Genomic DNA, 19,459 nt, shown 5'->3' with positions numbered 1-19,459 from the left:
AAATAAATTCGAATACAAATTCAATTTACTTTTATTCATTACGAAAAAGATATTCCGGACTTCCTATAATAATCAGTTATTTTAATTAGATATTGCTGCGATCTCTGCTCTAATATTGTTTTTTCAAAATAAAAGTATATTACCGCCAAATTTGTTCCACTTATCGCACAAAAATACCGATATTTTTTCTATCTACCCTGTGCATCGAAAATGATCGTATGACACTACACCTAACTACCTCTTACATGCAGTGAGAGCGAGAGAAATGCATGCGTAGTTTGGATTCTTAGTCCAGCATATACATATTTGGATTTTCTTTGATCTCAACCTTCTCCACCTTTCAGACATGAGGAGTAAGCATGTGCACTGTCATACGACCATGGGCAGTATCGCACAATTATTCGAAAACAATCGATATTATCGATAGTGCCATCGATGGTCTTGCAGCCCTAGTTACTACAACTCGACTACATTTTGTTTTGCCATTCAATAAATCTATTATTTATAACAAAATAAAAAGTGCTACACCGCTTGCGAAGTGCTCGCGCCCGAGGCATTTGCATAAATCGAGCAACACAACGAATACGCAACATAACGTCCAAAAAAACCGAACGGCAGCAGCAGCAGCAGGTCCCAGCAACAGCAACATAAAATACACAAAATATAAAGAGGAAGCAGCAGAGCAGCAAGGCACACATTGAAAAGTGTTTTAATGCTCGCGAACAGCTAGTGGAGCGATTTAATGACATTAATGAAGTGTAAAGCAGCCAACCCCACACCGAAAATGCTTTAGACAAGGCGATTTTCGTGGATTTTCTCTCTGGCGAGGGAGAGACCAGACCAGACCAGAGTTGCCAGAGGACGAGGATGACTCCTGCCATATAAAAACGCGTACGATCGTCCGAAAACACGCAAAGAAGGGGGTCTTTGGTTGGCTTGGCGAATAAGTGGCAGGCAGGGCAGAAATGTCCACAACGATAATCAAAATCGCCACCTAGTGCCAGCAGTGCAGTGCAGGAGGAGAGCGAAGCTGTTTTGAAGGAATTGGAACTGGAGTTGAGTTGGTTCTGGTACTGGACTGGTGCTATCCACCCGAAAAAGCCGGCGACGCCACTGTCACCGTCACAGCCACCGCCACCGCCGACGTTTGCCTTGTTTAGCTTTTAATTCGGTCTCCGTGCCTCTGCTTCTTGTTATCATTTTGTTGTTTACGTTTGTCTGTTGAACTCTTGTCCTTCCAATTGTGCAATTTGCCAAACATTAATTGTTAGTTAACAACACAATCCCTCGTTGAGCATACAAATCAAAATGAAAGCATCCTTCTCACATTCGCCATCGAAATCGCGTCCAGCCGTCAAAGCAACAATCAAATTACACCCGTCCAAACCCACCTCGTCACCGCCATTAACAATTCACGCTCGGATCGGCACGATTTCTCCAGGACCAGGATATTGTCAGCCAAATTGAACGGAGACACGAATCTATAGGTATGTATTGTGTCCTATAATTAAAGGCAAGACTGATGATCGTTCTCCCTATATCTTTATCCCTAGTTTGCAGTGCGTTCAGTCCTTCAATCGAATTTTTACCACATCGCAGCTCCATAAGGTGGGGACCATCACTTAAATAAGCCTACAGAGGCTCCCTATAGAGTATAGACTAATGAGATTCGCCATAGCATGAGACTGACTTTCTTCCGATCTGTCTCTTCGAATCGTAGCAGTGGATGTCCAATGCAGCGGGACTGCTACCTGCGGCATATAGTTCCACCGAATTCTGTACTTTGCATCGTGCGATGAAGCCAATGCGGCAGGTGGCCCCGTTAAACCCACTGATTACCCCTGTAATCCTTGAGTAGCGGGTACCAGTTTATAGAAGTAGCAATACTGAAATCCTGCCTTCTCTACTCGATCTGGAATTGCAGAGAAGACAAATCTTACAAAAAAAAGCCTATAATCTCCATAAAGGGTATTATGTTATGGCTACGTACAAACACTCCTTCTTTGAAACGCTTTAGTCGACTTGCCCGTGCATCGACACTAAGATATCCGCCAAGAATCTACCAAAAATCAACTAAAAAAAACCATCAGATTCAGATTTATTGTCATTAGGTAGATAGATCTATGGATGGATCTGTGGATCAATCTATGGAGGAAGCTATAGATAGATCAATGTATGAATCCGTTGATCTGTTGTAGTGGTGCACTAAGCCAATCGAATATTCGATTCGTCCTGATAAATTATATGTTTCTGAGAGAACTACACTTTTCTCCTTAGACCTCGATCTTGTTAAGCTTTCAGACTACTTGTTCCATATGATTATCCTGGTTTGCTTTTATCTCTTTCAGGTACTGCATGTACTGCATCAATCAACTGTAATATAAGGATCCCCACAAATAGAAAACTTACAGAACATAAGAGTTGAAAACTTCTACAAGTTGGACTATAACACAGCTTCGGCAATCTTAAAGGACTTGCAGCGTCTTGATTTCATATATTCTCAAGCGTTGGCCAACTCTCTTTTGTGTTTTGTGTCTGTTTCGGTAAGTGCATTCCTCACTCCTTCCTCATTTTCGTAGTCTAAAGAAGGCTCTAAGGCATATTAAATTCACGCGCAAATTGGAAGCACTCGTACGAGAAATATTCAATCACAACTTCCCCCAATCGCAAAACTAGCCCCAGCGTGAAATCGAATCGCATTTCGAAGGGTTACTCGCTGTGACAGAGCAGAGTGTAAGCAGAGCAGAAGAGGGAAGAGTATTTACTTGATTGCGCCTCAAATATGCGCCAAATCAAAAATATTCACTTGAAAGTGTTTCTCTTTTGCACATACGGGGTACTCAAAAAGTACAGGGGTCTATTCAGTTTGTATATTCCTGTATTTCCGTAGAAAATATGAAGGTTATGTTAGGTCGACGTTTAGGAATAATCCACTCTGAGTTGTGGAAAGAGAAAGAAAGCACGAATGAGCATTAAACCATTGTGTCCTGGACAATGTTCTATCGAGGTCTGTCTCTCCATGTCTCTATTTGTCCATTTTGGGGCTCCTGGAGGTCCTGGGTTTGGGCTCCGAATACCCTGAAATTACTGAGAATAGACACGGCACTATTCTGAGCCATTCAAAATTTTGAAGTTTTTATTGAATATTTTTTCATACTAATCTAATACGAGTATACTCGCTTGAATTTGTTTGGAGCCTAGCTTAAGTTTCTTCTACATAAAGTTTGATAATCATAGAACTAACTCTGCCTATATTTTCTCTGAAATACGCATCGTAAAAACGTAGAAACCCGAGTACCGGGTATCTTAGTGTCGAGGCACGTGGGCGTTGATTCCAACGTACCGACTGCGTTTTCTATTTATTAATTTGTAACCATACTCAGGACTAGTACTAGGATTAGGACTAGGCAAAGGCTTTGTTTTTCCTCTTTTTTCCAACTGTAGAGCAAGCACCATTCACGCACAAACGGCTTCCGTCGGTCTGTACGTCTCTATGGTCCGTCAGAGAGTGCTTGTTGCTATCTGATATAGTGATCCTTATGCCCCATACAATCTTAACTACAACGTAGATCTCCTTTCTGGATATGTATCCGTGCGGCATCGTTCTGGGCAATCGCACTGGTCTGATAGCTGCCCGCATTCTCGCGCCGCGGCTACTCGTGGAACCGAAAGACTGACTGGAACTGACTTCAGCGATATGTGGGCTGTGGGTAACTGCAAGAGGAGAAGGAGAAGAAAAACGGAATAGCAATAACATAACAACAAATAACATAGAATGTTGTTGGGATTGTTTTGGGCTGTTGGACGGAACTGTTTGGACGGGGAGCTCAGGAAGTTTCTTCCTAGTGAGGCAGGGTTTCCTTTTCACAGGAGCAGTGCATCCTATACAGTGCATCCTATACACTACACAACTCCTATCAAAATCAAGACATTAAACCAATCCGCCAATTGAATGATCGGTCGAAAGGCAAGTCTTTGTTGGAAAACATGATCGGCTTTGGAGAATCATCCAACGAAAATTGAACTTTGTTCATGCCTTAAATACGCGGCTTTCAGCTTAAATGGTAGATTGTAATTTGTGTTTCAGCCTAAAGGAGAGTAAAGAGCGGACAAGAACTGATTGCTCTGGACAGATTTATGGTGATCCACAATGTAACCTTGTTCTTTTCTTCGTTTGTTTCGATTAGAATATCGGAATATTCCTTTGCTCATCATATGTTGAAATTTAATATTTGTGAGTACCCAAAATGAATCAAGCAATCCGTTCAGCAAGAGCTTATGCTAGAAATGCAAGAGTGCGGACTTCCACTAGTCCCCTAGCGATGCGTATCTCACCTGAGAAGGTGTGGGTTTCCCTTCTGAACTGGCAACTGGCAACAGGATTAACTTGGCCATCAACAAGGCAGGGGCAAGGCAGAGGCACTATTGACCTTCGTTAATAGTTCCCCCAGTTACCGTGTTACCGTGTTGCCGTGTTCCCGTGTTTCCGTGTTCTGGGTGCCGACTGGTCTAGACTGCCATCAGACGCCATCGTTGAGCGCAATGGCGGTCGTCGTGCGCCGCCTTAACCTCATTAGAAACAAACGAGGCGGCTGCCTCCCCTGCCAGTCAGCCAGTCAGCCATGCAGCCATACAGCCTGGAGTATTGTTTTCAAACTTATTTGAAAATAATTTCCATTCCACATTTGCTGTTTAGTTCTGCGCTCTCTGTGCGGTGGTAGGAAGTTCACTGACGGGAGGGTAGGGCTTCCAATCTGCCGCTGGAGTGGATCGGGGTGGAGTGGGCTGCTGAATACAGCTACAACCCTTGCCTCACACCCCGTCGTTGCCTGTACATGGACTGCCCACGGACTGTGGTTCGAACCTCAGCGCCAAAACCAGCTCTCCTTTGGCTCTGTTTATGTACAATGTACAATGCGGACAAGTCGACTGTGGCCTGTGGATGTGGATGAGGGTGGGGGTGTGGGTGTGGGTGTGGACCTGCGCATATTGGTTGCACACACAATGACTCCTATTCGCCTAGTGCCGTCTCGCTTCGTCTGCCGCAACCACGGACACTTTGAAAAGAACATCCTTTGTGTGTTTGTTGTACATGGAGCATCATTATGTTGGAGGTCGCACTCGGCTCTCGGCACTCCACTCCGCAGGACTCTGCTGCACCAACAGATGGTGGGGTCGTCTCCTCTCCTCGGCTCTCCTCGTCTGCTCATCAATTAGGTTCTCAATATCCGTACATAAATGACGTAAGCGCCGTTCGGGATGTCCGCATGCAACAATTGTGTGTGGGCTGTGGACTGTGGGCTGTGGGTGCGGGCTACCCCCAAAGAGCCAGCGTTTATGTACTGCCGCCTTAGCGCGGCCATGGCTGCCAGGAGGAGGGGTGCTGCTGCTGCTGCTGATGCTGCTGTCAACTCAGGGACTCGGAATTGAGGAGGATTCATTCATTCATTCATTCAGTTTGACTTTCCAGCTTAGCGCTGTCGCTGTAGCTGTCGCCTTCCGCTCAACGCATTGTCACACGTCGCAGACTGCTCGTACTCGTGCTTTGTTTCCTTTTGGCTCGTGCCGTGCCTGAGATTTGTCAACAATTAGTGCGGATAACAAGCGGTGCAGCTCCCAAGGTGCAGTCGTCTCCTCTCCTGAAGTGGCAAACCCGTGGCGGACGGAGGACATTGTGTATCCGTATCTTCATCTGCAAGTGAGTGTGTCACAGAGCCCTACCGCAGGCTCTGATCTGAGCTTAGGCTCAGCCAGGACGTCAAGTCACCTGGGCAACCGCTTGGCAGGGAACACTCCTCAAAGAAAGAGTAGCCTCCGGCATTCGTCCCAGCGACGGCGCACAGAAGCCCTCATCTTACGCTACACTTACCTGTCAATCATCCGAGCTCGGAGCGGAGCTCATAACTTGCAAAGAATAGAGCGAACAATAATCCTGCGAAACGAACGCAATCTAATAGGGATAGCGAAAAGATTCATCTGCCTTGATCCCCAGAGGCACAGGCAGGGCCAGAGCCAGAGGCCCTTCCTTTGTTGTGCCCTTCCCCTCGAGCACAGCCCGAAAATTGATTAGAGGCTCTGTAATTATTTCATAATTTCCATTCAACTGCACGATTCCAAACGATTCGTCCGACATTAGAGAGCACATAAAAGAACTGATGCGCACCGAAACGAAGCGAAGTGCAGGGGAAGGAACTCCTTGCTGAAACATTTTTATATTTCATTTAATTATGTTTACAAGAAATCATATCAGAACCCACTTATGAAGAAGCCAGCCTCCGCCCCCTGCCTTCTGAGTGTTTTAACTGAAAATCTGGGAAAATCCTTGAGTTATACAGAATTTATACAAAAGTTATACCCTTTGTGGTTTGCATGGAAGAAGATCCAGTCGCAAAGTCTCTCGAGTGTAATAGACATTCTATATTTCTGGATTAAATGTGCTGCGCGTGATGCGGCAACGCACCTCGGTCTATTTTCTGCGTTTCTTCTAGGGAAGGTGGCTCTGGTGTCGGTTGGTAGCAGAGGCAGCAGAATCATTTCCTAACATAAAAGGATTAAGAGTTGTGTCCTTTAGTCTGTCTGTTTCTAAGTAAAATTATCCATCAAACGACGGCCATGAAAAACAATTCTTTGTAGGGAAAACCAGTTCTGTTTCTGAAAATAGTTGAAGGTAAAATTGGAAATCGCCTAATTCATTGTGAGATACATGATTTAATGAGCCGAAAAGAGGAAAAGTCATAAACTATATCAAATACTTAGATATAAGAACAGTCGGCACGTACGATACATGAATCGGCTGCGAATTATTGAACCATTTGCTGGGGCAGTGCTCCCCAAAGTTTTTATTCCCGCGGACTGGTCACTGAGAACTGGTCACCATTTGAGAGTCGTTTGCTAGGCCCGATACCTTTTGATGAAAGGAGAGGTCCACGGACCGGAAATTGGGGATTCCGGATTACTGTGTGAGGATGGAATTGTCTTATAGTTTTCCATATATTTTGTTATCCGAAAGAAGTCCAAGAAGTAAGCGCAAGATAAGATGTTTAGACTTTCAAAATCCATTAAAAAAAACCATGTCCAACCGCTAAATAGTTGCTGCTCGTAAATTCTTAATAAATCGCGGTCCTTCGAGAGTCGTAGGCCCGTATATTGAACATTTACCATTTTATTTACGGAATCGACAACATCTTTCTGAAGTGTGCCGGCGGGACAGGACGTATGTGTAAGCTGAAACGCATTCATACGAAACAATATTTTAATCAGAACCTAATTTAAAACATACTCAAAAGTCTGCCAAAGGGAAAGTACCGTCGCAGGAGTATAGCGAAAAGCAATATTGTGCGAAAGAAAACCAATCTTCATCTTGAGGAGATCAAATATTAGGATCAAAATTAAGGATAGATTCGCCAGAATGGCAATCCCATCCACAGATCGCACAGTCCCTTGGATACCGTAGATTCCGGTCTCTCACCTACGGTTCAGGCGGTAAACGAACCGCCTTTGTCTTCTTCTCTCTTCAGCAAACGCCTCAACCTAACAAAACCCAGTCTACATAGAACTAGACCCCAGAACAAGATATAGTTCGACCTATAAAAGGTTTAAGTTCTTGATTAATTGAATAGGTTGCGAGTGGGGCTTAGTCTTTCCAACGATTCCCAGCTATGAATAGAGCCCTCCTTGATCTTTCCTAAAATTTGAACAGCGAACGGGAGGTTGGCCTATCCCTTGCTCTGTCGTTGGATACATCTTGTATCTTTAAGCAGTTCTTCTGATTCCCATACTCGGACTGTCGCCATATCTTCGATGCAGTTGAATTCCTTGATTTGCCTTCCCAGAGAGTACCTGGTGTACATAGTTGTTTGTTAATAATTGCTTGTAATACCTTCAAGTCCTTCAGCAGAGCCACTCCTATAAAAGCTTGCACAAATATTTGATGATAGGCGATGCGATGCGGAGGAGCAGCCTCCTTTGCGCGGCTTCCGAAGCCCTTCCGAACATTCTTCCAGTAGCAATTAAGCCATTGAGGTCGAGCCGTGGATCTTCTTTGATGTTTAGGGCCCACACGGGCGGACGGGAGGCTTTTACCTATGCGACCAGGGAGACGCGATGCACAAAGATGCGCCTGAAGAGGCGCCGCGCCGATTCCTTTGGCCACGCCACCAAAGCCCGCCTTTGGAGGAGCGACTCTTGGACCTCAAGTGGCCGAAGCGTGTCCTTCTCCTAGCGACGCCTACTGCCTGCTCTTCTGTTCTCCCCTGTTCCCCCCCCTGCTCCGCCCTCGGCTGTGTCGAGCGTTTTTAATTGTGCCTCTCTTTGTTCTTTTCGCTGTAATGGAGTGCTATGCAAATGGCGTTTTGATGAATTTCCTTGGCTCATTCCCCTGCTGCTACAGGGGGGGGGCGCTACTGCTTTGAACAACATCCCCTGTTCATCCCCTTTTATCGTTTGTGTGTGTGTGTGTGTTGGTGTGCTCTCTCTGTGCTTGTATTAGTGAATCCTGGGCTGGCAGGGAAATGCTGCTGCCCCATCCCCCGTCCCCCGTCCCCGTCCTTTCTGTAGTTTTGCTTTTGCACTGTTTTGTTTGTCGTCCTCGTCCTTTGTGCCTTGTTGTTGTCGTTGTCGCAGTCGCTGTTGCTGTCGCTGCCGTTCGCTGGCGTCGACAAGGACTCCCTCGGTAGTTGGAGGCCCCCCAGTCCTCCCCCGCCCTTTGACTGCTGCTGCTGCCGCAAAAAAGGGGGAGGAAAATAAGAAGAAAAGAGAATATTTTTGATTTACCAAAAGCGCGATGCGATGCGATGCGATGCTTACTTTCTAGTTTTTGCCTGCTCTCGTGCGCGTCAGACAGAAGCCGCCGCGTCCTCGCCCTCGTCGTCCTCGTCGTCCTCGTGTGTCCTCTGGACCATCCCCACATCCACATCCACATCCACATCCACATCTACATCCCCTGTGAGACAGTGTGTGTGCGTATTTCTTGTTCAAATTTTGTACATAATGGATTATTGTCCTTCCCTTTGCGTCCTCTGCCATGTGCCTGCCCCTTCCCCTGCCCCTGCCCCTGCCTCTTCCTGTGCCCCTGCCCCTGTGACTGCTCTGCTGTATTGGTCGATATCGTCAACCAATCAAAAGCGCCCTCAAAATGGCCGCCGTTCAATTCCTTTCGCATATCCTTTGATAAGAACTGAGCCAGCAATAAGTGCCGGTCATTCAGCTTCCGCATCCTTGAGATGGTTCTTATAACCGATTATAACGGGATTATAATGATGAACGAGTGGGGTGGGGGGGGGTGTAGTGGAACTCCAATTTGTGCTTGGAAATTGGGCTCTCACGCATGACTTGTGGAAAGGTCGGGTTTGGGTTAATATTTTGCAGGCTTCCACTTCAATTCTCATTCGCAATTATTTTGCTCCTGCTCGGAGCCACTTCCTAGGTGAAAATACGACGCAATGCGGGGCCACTGCATCCACTGCAGAATATCACACACTAACTAATCCGACAGATACATTTATCTAATGCTCATTTCTCCCACTCTCCCTCTTCTGTGCAGGCCTTGTCTGATTGCCTTCCAAATTCGCAAACGAGCGCATCTTCCATGGCCCAGATATTTGTAAAATACGGGCGTTTGTGATTTTCATACAGAAAACGTTCGTTAATCGTAGCTTAGGCGTAAGAATAGGTAAATATTTAGCGAGCGTTGAGGCACCAAACAGAAAGGAAAGGAAAGGAACGGACCAGAGAGGACAGGACCTACACACATCATCGCTCTGCGCTCTGCACATCCGCGTTCTTTTGTTGTTCTTTTGGCTGGCGCTTGGCACGACAATCGACGCCAATTCAGAGTGTGGCATGAGTGGCCATCATTTGTCGGGCATCCACCGGAAACATGATGATAATGAGTGTAGTGGACCACGACCACCTGTACCCGGAGAAGAGAGCCGTGTTAAAAAGGTAAGCATCGGGGAGCCCCACTCATGGACCGATTCCCTTCATCTTTCAACAATTTTCCACAGATGACCGAAGGGGTAGCATTGGATACACTGAAGAATTCACCGCCATCCTACCTGAACTGGGCCCGCACGCTCAACCATCTGCTCGAGGACCGCGATGGGGTCGAGCTCTTCAAGAAGTACGTCGAGGAGGAGGCGCCGGCCTACAACGATCACCTCAACTTCTACTTTGCCTGCGAGGGTCTCAAGCAGCAGACCGATCCGGAGAAGGTCAAGCAGATAATCGGAGCCATTTACAGGTGAGAGAAGCACCGGACCATATAGATTCTTTCCCCCTACTGTACGCTCTGCTTTCTGCTCCCAGGTTCCTGCGCAAGAGTCAGCTGTCCATTTCTGATGACCTGCGCACCCAGATCAAGGCGATCAAGTCGAACCCAGAGCTCCCGCTCAGCCCGCACATCTTCGACCCCATGCAGCATCATGTGGAGACGACCATCCGGGACAACATCTACCCCACTTTCCTCTGCTCGGAAATGTACATCCTGTACATCCAGCAGATGTCCGCCCTTCAGGAACGCTTCAGCAGCAGCGGGGCGACGGGAGGATCAGGCAGCGCCGGCAGCAGTGGCAGCGGCAGTTGCGGCAGCAGCTCCACTGGCGCCAGTGCCTTCCCGTCGGCTACTGCAAAGCAGCATGTCACGGCAGCCGCTGCTGCGGTGGCGGCGACGGGGGCCGGGGTCTCGCCTGCTGGTGCCTTCATCAACCTGCCAGTGAGTAGCGTGAGCGGGCCGCCAGCTGGCACGTGCAGTGCCAGCGGCAGTGTGTACGGTCCCTCGACCTCGGCCAGCTCGAGCGGGTCCATCAGCGCCACCGACACACTGCCCCGCAGCTCCACGCTGCCCACGCTGCACGAGGACTCGGTGCTGTCCCTGTGCGACGACTTCGAAAAGGTGCAGATGCAGGAGGGGGCCAGTCGGGTGCCCGTCGACTACCCGATGCGACTGACGCGGGACCTACTAATAGCAACACAGAAAAGAAGACTGGAAATCCGACCTCCTGGGTATGTTTGCAAAGCGATCTCTTTGGGGAATCCCATATTCATACAGATGCTGGATATTTTAAGTCGAGAAAACATCAGAGAGGATCTGCCCAGAGGACACCCAAACTTGTGTTTGCCTTTAGTTTTTGATTACTTTTAATGATTTCTTGTGATTAACTCTCATCATTTGTTTATTTTTGTTTCTTTTACTTTTCCTTTTACATATGATATGTTGTACATGAACGCTCACAAAACACACACGCACGCCCACTCGATCCGAACCGATCCCTGCCATACGCATATCCATACGACTGCGACTGCGACTGCGACTCGCGACCACACGATCCACCCGCATACTCGTCCGATACGTTGACTTGATGATTTACATTGTGCTTTTCGGTTTTTCGTATCATTATTGTTTGTGTGGATTCCGACGACGGTACTCCTTACTCTCCCCCCCACCCCGAACACACACGAACCTACACGAACATTGAACACGATCGATCACATTATACGGCATGAATATACTGTCCCGATCTGCATGCGAATGTGAATGCGAGTAGAGCCCATGGTTATGTGTACACTGCGAGCACCAATACCTCGTACGTCCCGAACTCGCGGGTTGATTCGGAGAGGGCGAGCGTTAGCTCCGGCGGCCGCACCGACTCCGATACCATGTCGCTGTCCAGCTGTTCCATGTGAGTAGCAGAGCTATAGTCTGTCTGGCTGAGCGAGAGATGAGAGAGGAACCGGAACCAAAACCGAAACCGAAACCACTACCACTGCCATGGATGCTGGAGCCCCAGCTCTGACATGACAGCTCTGTTAAATACTGATCCTCTCGTCTCTCCTCTCTCCTTTTTAGGGATGGTCGGCCATACATACAACGCAGACACAGTTCGACGGAGAGCAAAGCGATTCGCCAGAGTGCCATGGCGAATAAGGAAACAAACACCTTTCAGGTAGCTGCTGATTGCTTGGCCCATGCTTTGGCATTTGCGTTTGAAGGGAAGTAACCCAACCCTCCTTCCACACATACTTTTCCAGGTGATACCTCGCACACAACGATTACATTCAAACGAGCACAGACCGTTGAAGGAGGACGAGCTGGTCGCCTTGCTGATACCCAAACTGGAGGAAGTGAAGCGGAAGCGGGACTTGGAGGAACGGGCCCGCCTTGAGGTAGGCAAAAGAAAACCTCCTCAGAGCATCTACTGATCTATTGATGTGTACTTTATTTCACAGAGAAATCCTGGGGCTGCTTTGTTGAGCAACGAAAGATCTAGCGCCAGTGACCGGGCCTTTGCCGAGGCGATACGGGAAAAGTTCGCACTGGATGAAGACAACGACCAAGATATTCTGGACCAGCATGTGTCGCGTGTGTGGAAGGACCAAACGCCGCATCGCTCACCTGGTACGATGTCCCCTTGCCCGCCAATACCGTCGAGAAGACGCACAGCCACCCACGACTCGGGCATGGTCAGCGATGGGGCGATGAGCTTAAGTACGATCCATCAGATCCCACAGAGAGAGTCAATCCTTATAACCGCCACCCCCCAAAAACAATCAATAGGTGGACACTCCATGAAGCACTCGAAATCCATGCCGGATCACAGTTCCTGCTCGAGGAAGTTGACAAACAAATGGCCTTCCATGAACACAGACAGTGGTATCAGCATGTTCTCAGCCGATACTGTTATGAAGTACAAAGATCCAAGGTAGGCTGGCCTCTGATCTTCCTCTCTCTCGGTCTCTCTATAGAATGGGCAATTCATTTCAGCTCCCGCTCTGGTTCAAGCACGGCCTCAAAACTGGAGGAAGCGAAACGAAGACTGGAAGACGAGCCGCGGCGTTCTCGTCGATATGCCCAACCGCAGCTACAGCTACAGCTACAACAAAGCCACATGATGCAACAGCAGCCCCTAGCTTCCTTCAGCAGTAGCAGCAGCGGCGGCAGCAACAGCACCCTGCCCCATCAGCCAACGTCGGCGCCCCCGCCTCTGCCGGCCAAGCCGCCAGAGACGATCGTCGTGTTTATGTTCTGCGAGGAGCCCGTTCCGTACAGAATAAAAATACCCGGAACTCAGCCAACCCTGCGTCAATTTAAGGACTATCTGCCCAGAAGAGGTCACTTTAGGTATGGTATTCATACTGCCTTGAAATCGATTCGTTTCGATGTTTGCCAATGGTTTTACCCTACCCTACCCTTTGCAGATTCTTTTTTAAGACGCACTGCGAGGACCCGGACAGTCCAGTGATTCAGGAAGAGATTGTTAACGACTCCGACATACTGCCCCTATTCGGAGACAAAGCGATGGGTCTTGTCAAGCCATCCGATTAGTGTTTAAGCATTTAGCGTAGATTTTGTATTAAGGCAAACATCGTGTGGGAGGGAAGAGGAGAAGCGAGGAGAGTGGGTGCTTTGAAGTATAGTTACGCATCTTAGAGCTAGTAGCTAGGAGCTAGGAATTTGAGCAATCAAAAGCTATATACATTCAATGGGCTTTTGCAAGCATCACAAACTACGAGTACTCTTCTATGGCGGAGTAATGTATTTTTCTGTATCTCTATTTCCCCAATTTTTGAATCAACCAACAAACGCATCATCCACACCCACAATTAGAGCATAAAGTTTACTCTTCTACCCCCCAGCAGTCCTAGACATCCCGGCCAGTATCGAGTAGCCAGTACGCCAGTAGCAGCAGCAGTGCTTGAGTGGACTCTGAAACGGGGCAGTAGGATATTATTGGGACGAAGGAGGGGACCAGAAAGAGAGAAGCAAAATTTATATACATACATATGTAGGAAGAAGGAGTTTATGTGTTTGTCCTGAATTCGGATTTGTTTGTTACCTTTATACTAACTACGGACTGCCTGCAATAAATTTTGTTAATATTTTTGTAATGTGCATTTTATAATATGATGATATTAACAAGGTTCTATTCAACTCGACGAAAAATCAAAAGATAATCTGTTTTATTTTTGTATAATCTATAACACAGCATACGATACGCGAACTTACAATTTATGTATTTATAAAATGTATTTGTAATTGAATTGATTGTCAATCTCTCCACCAATATTGTCCATCAAAGCAACCATAGGATAGGGCCACATTTCCTTTATTTACAAGAGAAGAGATCCCAGATACCAGAAACCAGTGCCCAGTAGATCCTCCAGCAGTGAACCGAAACGAAATGAAACGAATCGAAGCGAAGGCTGAGGCTGAACAGGAGACACAAACAGGATACAGGATACAGGATCGGATGATTTATTGAAATAAGTTTATGCATACACCACACATACTATACATATTTTTTTAAGAAAACTGAAATAACCGCAGAAATATGCAAATGCAAATGCAAATAACGGATAAATTTATTATATCAAACATATTTTATTTGTGAAATGCATATAGATTTAATAAAAAAATTACATGGATAGAACATAATCGAAACGATTTCATTCGAACTGGACATAAGATGCGGATGGGGAGATGAGCATGTCCCATGTCAGCGTATCAGCATGTCAGGATGTCATGTCCCATCCTGACGCTGATGCTAGCCTCTCACATCCAAATCCAAATGAAACTCGAAGTAAAGAACCAATATGTGAATCTGAAATCGATCTGATCCCTAAACGGCGGTGCAGTCATTGCGCTCTACGTGGGTCACGTAGTTCTGTTCGTTGATGAAGGTGTGGGTGCATTTGGGGCAGTGGAAACGCCGATGTCTGTTGGTGCCAGGACTCTCGTGCTCCCGCAGATGGGCCTTCATGTTGTACATTTGGGAGAAACGCTTGTTGCACAATGGGCAAGCGAAAGGCTTGTCGCCGGTGTGAGACCGCATATGCCGCTCTAAGTGGGCTTTCGTTCGGGTCTTGAATCCGCACACCTGGCACTCGAGCCGCTTCGTCTCGTTGTCGTGAATCATTTTGTGCTTGTAGAGGGCCACTTTATGGACAAAGCGCTTGGAGCACACCTCGCACTGGTAGGGCGTCTCTCCGGTGTGCCAGGCCATGTGATGTTTCAGCCGGAATTTTCGACTGAAGCGTTCGGGGCACTCGGGGCAGGCAAACTGTTTGACAGGTTCGTGGTTCTGCAGGTGCCCAATGAAGCCGGAATACGATTGCAAGGTCTTCCCGCACTGATCACAGACGTACCCCGGGAAGTGCTCGCGCTTTGTGTGGGCATTGTAGCCGCGCCGGCTGCCAAACTTCTCGGGACAACTCGGACACTGAATATTTACGGTGTAGTCGCCCGAGCTGTCTTGGTCTTGGTCATCTTCGACATCCGAGTCTAAAAACTCGATTGTGTTCTCCAAGTGGTCGTCAAATTCACTCATGGTCTCCTCCTTGAATAGTTCGGCTTCGCCTGCTTCTGCTTCAGCTTCATCCTTGAGGTGCACTTCCCCTTCTTCCAAGGCCTCCTCATCATTTATAATGATCTCGTTATCAATATCTAGCTCTAGGTCGACCGACTGAAACTCGTCCTCCTCTATGACAGTCGCATCCTTCAAAACGAATGAATGCTCTTCACCCTCATCCTCCGCTGTGATTGAGGCATCCTCGACTGTCTCTGTTTCATTGTCCAAGTATTCCTCTTCCTCAGCTTCGCTCACTTCTATATGGGCATCGAATTTGTCGATGCGCTCCACTTGGATGTCACACGATGGCACCCTTCTCAGGTTCTTTGTGGTAAAGGGACTGTTTATCAGCTCCAAGATCTCTTGACGCAGTTTCCTGGCGATTTGTATTGACTTGTGGTACCGTTTCAACTTCTCACAGCATTTTTTGCATATCGTCGACGCCTCTTCGCTTAGCTCGTAATTTGTGCCCTTTGTGCACTGTAGAACCAGTTCACTGAGAAGAACTGGCGGGCGTCCTACTGTTTCAGTATGTATATTTTTTGAAACACGCACAGAAAACTGGCAAATGCAACAATTCATTTTTGACCAAATTGTTCCTGAGAATATTTACAATTTACTCGGTGTATTAGCACAACAAGGTGAGTCCGATATCGGTCATAAACAACAAATATATTAGTGCACGCTATCGATATAAAAGGTGCATATCGAAGAAGGTGAAAAGTGTCTGATCAATAGAGGGAAACTAAAATGTTTTCCTATTAGATGATAATATTAATATTAATATATGGATGGATCGTGGATCGGAACTATTTTTCTCAGTAGCCAGACAATATTTTGCTATTTTTTCACGTTGTTAGATCAGATATACAAGCGACTTTTGGATGCACAAGAATTTTTATCGGTACTTTTGTGCGATAATCGGAACATTTTGGGCGGGCAAATACCTTTATTTTGAAACGCCTTTATTATTAAAGCCTACATCCGAGGCTTGGGATTTTAGTTTAATCTGCAACATCTGTAATGTGTAAGCGGTAAGAGCAATAATATTGAAATATTCGGTTCAACTGAACTGTTTAAAATTAAATTATATCAAATATAAATATACTGTGCCAATGTTTTTATTTTGCACGAACCAAGCTTCAAAAATATCATTTTTATTTCTTCACGGTGATATTGAAATTCTTGTATTTGGACGATGAGAGTAGTATTTCCTTTGTTTTGTGGTGGTTAGCAGCTCCAAAGGTCTATTGGTGAACGTGAACGAACGTGAACTCATATTCAATACACGTCAACATTTACTATATAGTACATACCTTACAGCTTCCGTGGATTTCAATTTTCCTAGCACTTTCATCATTGTCCATCTTCCCACCACCAAGACACTTGGTACACAGTCCCAATTTCTCCATGGCTCTTACATTCTTGTAGTAAATATCATCTAAGACAAGACCAAATCATTCTGAAATCTGCAATCTGATTGAGGTAAGACCAGTCTTACCGTGACTATCGGTGTTCCATCCACGGACAACAGTCCTGGCATGCTTCGTTTCACCATGAATGTAAACTGAGAGCAATAAATAACGAAGTTTCCCCTCCTTGATGTCAACTCTTGGAAGTTTTAGTAGATCGGCGGCTGGACTTGTATAAGTTCGTACTAGAATTTGAGAAAAACATTTACAGACCAGACCCTCAAGATTTCACTTCGAGGCTACGCTTACGGATCGGCTTGGCACATTGTCGAATCGAAGAAAGGCAATTTAGTATTTTCATTTTTAATTCTTGTGAAAAAAACAGGCTACAATTTTGAGAGAATTCCAAATTTTATATGTCGGGGGTATGTGAACAGCTCGCACACTGCTGATCGACTGGCTTTGCATTTTTTGTTTACAAGTCAATGAAGTTCTAGGCCCCGTCTCCTTAGATTATGTTTACTGCAAGCAGTCGAGCCTAATATCCTTCATCTGAAGTTTCAATCTCGTAGTTCTTGTACTTGGTTAGTAGAACTCGCTTCGACTCCGCGTGATCCGCTTTTCCATAACCCTGCAAAAACAAAACAGAATAGCAACAAATATCCTCATTAAGCAAATATACAGCAGATATATACCGTGGAATGTCCGTAAACTTTCAAGTACTTCTTTTCAGGGTTATGTTCGATGCGTCCTCCGCCAAGGCATTCGGTGTCCAGGCCCGTCCCTTTAATGGTCCCCTGTGTGCGTTCATATATATCAGCTAAGTACAAATTATACATTAGATAAGCTATAAAACAAATGAGAAACAAAGCTTACCATGCCATTCGCAGTCTGCATAGCCTCGAACAACCAGTTTGCTGGGCTCAGTACCGTCTGCAGTCTCCTTCCCGGTGACCCTTATCAAAATATATTTAAATATGCCCTTCTCGTCAATGTCCACGAGAGCGATCTTAGCAAGATCTTGGTCCGACATTTTGTGTAGCAGTCGCAGTCCTTGCAGGAAATTAGAATTTTTTCTATACAGTGCGGCAGCAGCTGTTTTCAGCATTGTATTCGATAAGTAATCGGACAGACGTTTATCGCACTAAAGTACCGATAGGTTGAAAAAAAGTTGATACCTGATATATCATATATTTAACTTCCCTAACATAAGTAAATATACACAAAAAATATTTAATTTTTTTGAACTGATTTTCAGCCGGCGGTAAGATAGAAAACTGTGCGAGATGAGCTCAACGCGTCCGCACTGCTTCGTTTGTGGCAAAATGAAGGCTGTGGGAGTATTCCAGCTTATCGAAGGCAAGACACGTTTAGCAAGAAAATGTTTGGAAGACTAATGAGTACGATTTGTTTGCAGGATGCATTGTGCCAGGAACATTTAAGCCCATTAAGGATATACTAAAGTACTTTGAGAAAATTATCAATCAACGCTTGGACCTAACGCCGGCCTCTGTCGCGTGCAGAGACTGTTTGGAGTATCTGTTCAATTACGATCGGCTGGTGAGGAATCTTAGTCAGGTGCAGCGCCAAATCGCGGATGCTTTGCTTGAATGCAGGAAAAAGAAGACGGACTTCAAGCCGTTGGTAAAGAAAGAGATCGCAAAAGCAAGAGTGCAGGTTCCAGCATTCAAATTCGTCCACAGAGACAACACCTCTACGCCAACGAAACAGGAAACTCCGAACACATCATTCTCCCAACAGGGTAACGAAGAATCCATTAAGGATGACCTTGAGTCAATGATCGAGGAAGAACCGGAAGAATTCCTGTTCACCGACAATGAGCAGGAGAGCATGGAGGAATCGTCAGAGTCAGAGATATTCGACACTACGGATGCCCCATGCCACATATGCGGCGATCTCTTTTCGAGCCAAGAAATCCTAGAGAGACACATTAAGACCGAAAATTGCCAGAAAAACGAATACTCCACCTGCAATGTGTGTGGCCTGAAGGTCAAAGATGACGAGGTGCTCGACTTGCACATGAACCTTCACGAGGGCAAGACCGAGCTGGAGTGCCGCTACTGCTCCAAAAAATTCTCCCACAAGCGAAACGTTCTGCGCCACATGGAGGTTCATTGGGACAAGAAAAAATATCAGTGCGAGAAGTGTGGGGAACGTTTTTCCCTTTCGTGGCTCATGTACAACCATCTAATGCGGCACGACGCCGAGGAGAACGCTCTCATTTGCGATGTGTGCCATCAGCAATTCAAGACCAAGCGCACCTACAAGCACCACCTGCGCACCCACCAAACCGATCGGCCGCGCTATCCATGCACAGATTGCGAAAAGTCATTTGTGGACAAGTACACGTTAAAGGTGCACAAGCGTGTCCATTTGAAAGTGGAATCGCCATAATCCGCATCCTTGCCGGCCAGCCAGTCTCTCTCCCAGCTGCCTCCAGAGACAAGCAGTTTGTGTAAGCCGCGGCTAGTCGACTGTTAGTGCTGGGCGAATGGTTCTCTAGTGCTATTTAAGTAGTGTACTGTACACAATGTAGTGTAAAGCATAAAGTAAACACAACTATATAATTGATATATAAGAGTATGAATCAAAGGACGTATATGAACCCCTAGCATCGAGCATGACCGATATATAACAGCGTTTGCAGACATGTACATATATATTTTTCTATACCCTAATACA

General features: G+C 46.3%; 5 protein-coding genes across 7 annotated transcripts; 2 read left to right on the top strand and 3 right to left on the bottom strand.

Annotated features, from left to right (window-relative positions):
• The first annotated feature begins 43 nt into the window (after nucleotides 1-43).
• Nucleotides 44-13,879, top strand: Axn (protein axin). Of its 3 annotated transcripts, XM_015183258.2 has the most exons (14): nucleotides 47-273; nucleotides 345-1,487; nucleotides 1,554-1,608; nucleotides 2,349-2,543; nucleotides 9,542-9,942; nucleotides 10,005-10,240; nucleotides 10,306-11,001; nucleotides 11,544-11,678; nucleotides 11,846-11,942; nucleotides 12,028-12,162; nucleotides 12,226-12,484; nucleotides 12,554-12,698; nucleotides 12,761-13,117; nucleotides 13,195-13,321. In XM_015183258.2, exons 5-14 carry the CDS (start codon nucleotides 9,841-9,843, stop codon nucleotides 13,319-13,321), a joined length of 2,289 nt encoding a protein of 762 aa, XP_015038744.2. In that variant the 5' UTR covers nucleotides 47-273; nucleotides 345-1,487; nucleotides 1,554-1,608; nucleotides 2,349-2,543; nucleotides 9,542-9,840. The 3 variants fall into 3 exon arrangements, with proteins under 3 accessions (XP_015038743.2, XP_015038744.2, XP_015038745.2); XM_015183259.2 differs by lacking the exon at nucleotides 1,554-1,608 and having other exon boundaries at nucleotides 56-273; nucleotides 13,195-13,879; XM_015183257.2 differs by lacking the exons at nucleotides 1,554-1,608; nucleotides 11,544-11,678 and having other exon boundaries at nucleotides 44-273.
• A 356-nt stretch (nucleotides 13,880-14,235) lies between these two features.
• On the bottom strand, nucleotides 14,236-16,302 carry ZIPIC (Zinc-finger protein interacting with CP190). The gene has a single exon (XM_001357597.4). The coding sequence runs from the start codon at nucleotides 15,924-15,926 to the stop codon at nucleotides 14,616-14,618; it is 1,311 nt and encodes a 436-aa protein (XP_001357634.1). The 5' UTR covers nucleotides 15,927-16,302; the 3' UTR covers nucleotides 14,236-14,615.
• Nucleotides 16,303-16,449: 147 nt separating this feature from the next.
• LOC4800255 (sex-regulated protein janus-B) lies at nucleotides 16,450-17,274 on the bottom strand. Its single transcript, XM_003736172.3, has 4 exons — nucleotides 17,066-17,274; nucleotides 16,846-17,001; nucleotides 16,661-16,785; nucleotides 16,450-16,591 (listed from the first exon to the last, which is right to left on the bottom strand). Exons 1-4 carry the CDS (start codon nucleotides 17,115-17,117, stop codon nucleotides 16,502-16,504), a joined length of 423 nt encoding a protein of 140 aa, XP_003736220.2. The 5' UTR covers nucleotides 17,118-17,274; the 3' UTR covers nucleotides 16,450-16,501.
• janA (janus A) lies at nucleotides 17,104-17,890 on the bottom strand. Its single transcript, XM_003736173.3, has 3 exons — nucleotides 17,633-17,890; nucleotides 17,452-17,576; nucleotides 17,104-17,387 (listed from the first exon to the last, which is right to left on the bottom strand). Exons 1-3 carry the CDS (start codon nucleotides 17,862-17,864, stop codon nucleotides 17,295-17,297), a joined length of 450 nt encoding a protein of 149 aa, XP_003736221.2. The 5' UTR covers nucleotides 17,865-17,890; the 3' UTR covers nucleotides 17,104-17,294.
• Nucleotides 17,891-17,937: 47 nt separating this feature from the next.
• Nucleotides 17,938-19,348, top strand: Sry-beta (Serendipity beta). Its single transcript, XM_002136894.3, has 2 exons — nucleotides 17,938-18,115; nucleotides 18,174-19,348. Exons 1-2 carry the CDS (start codon nucleotides 18,043-18,045, stop codon nucleotides 19,169-19,171), a joined length of 1,071 nt encoding a protein of 356 aa, XP_002136930.1. The 5' UTR covers nucleotides 17,938-18,042; the 3' UTR covers nucleotides 19,172-19,348.
• Nucleotides 19,349-19,459: the final 111 nt, after the last annotated feature.

Source organism: Drosophila pseudoobscura, chromosome 2, assembly GCF_009870125.1.
Source record: "Drosophila pseudoobscura strain MV-25-SWS-2005 chromosome 2, UCI_Dpse_MV25, whole genome shotgun sequence".
Lineage (NCBI taxonomy): Eukaryota > Metazoa > Arthropoda > Insecta > Diptera > Drosophilidae > Drosophila > Drosophila pseudoobscura.
The sequence above is the reverse complement of the archived record's forward strand: the minus strand, read 5'-3'. Positions and strand labels throughout refer to the sequence as shown.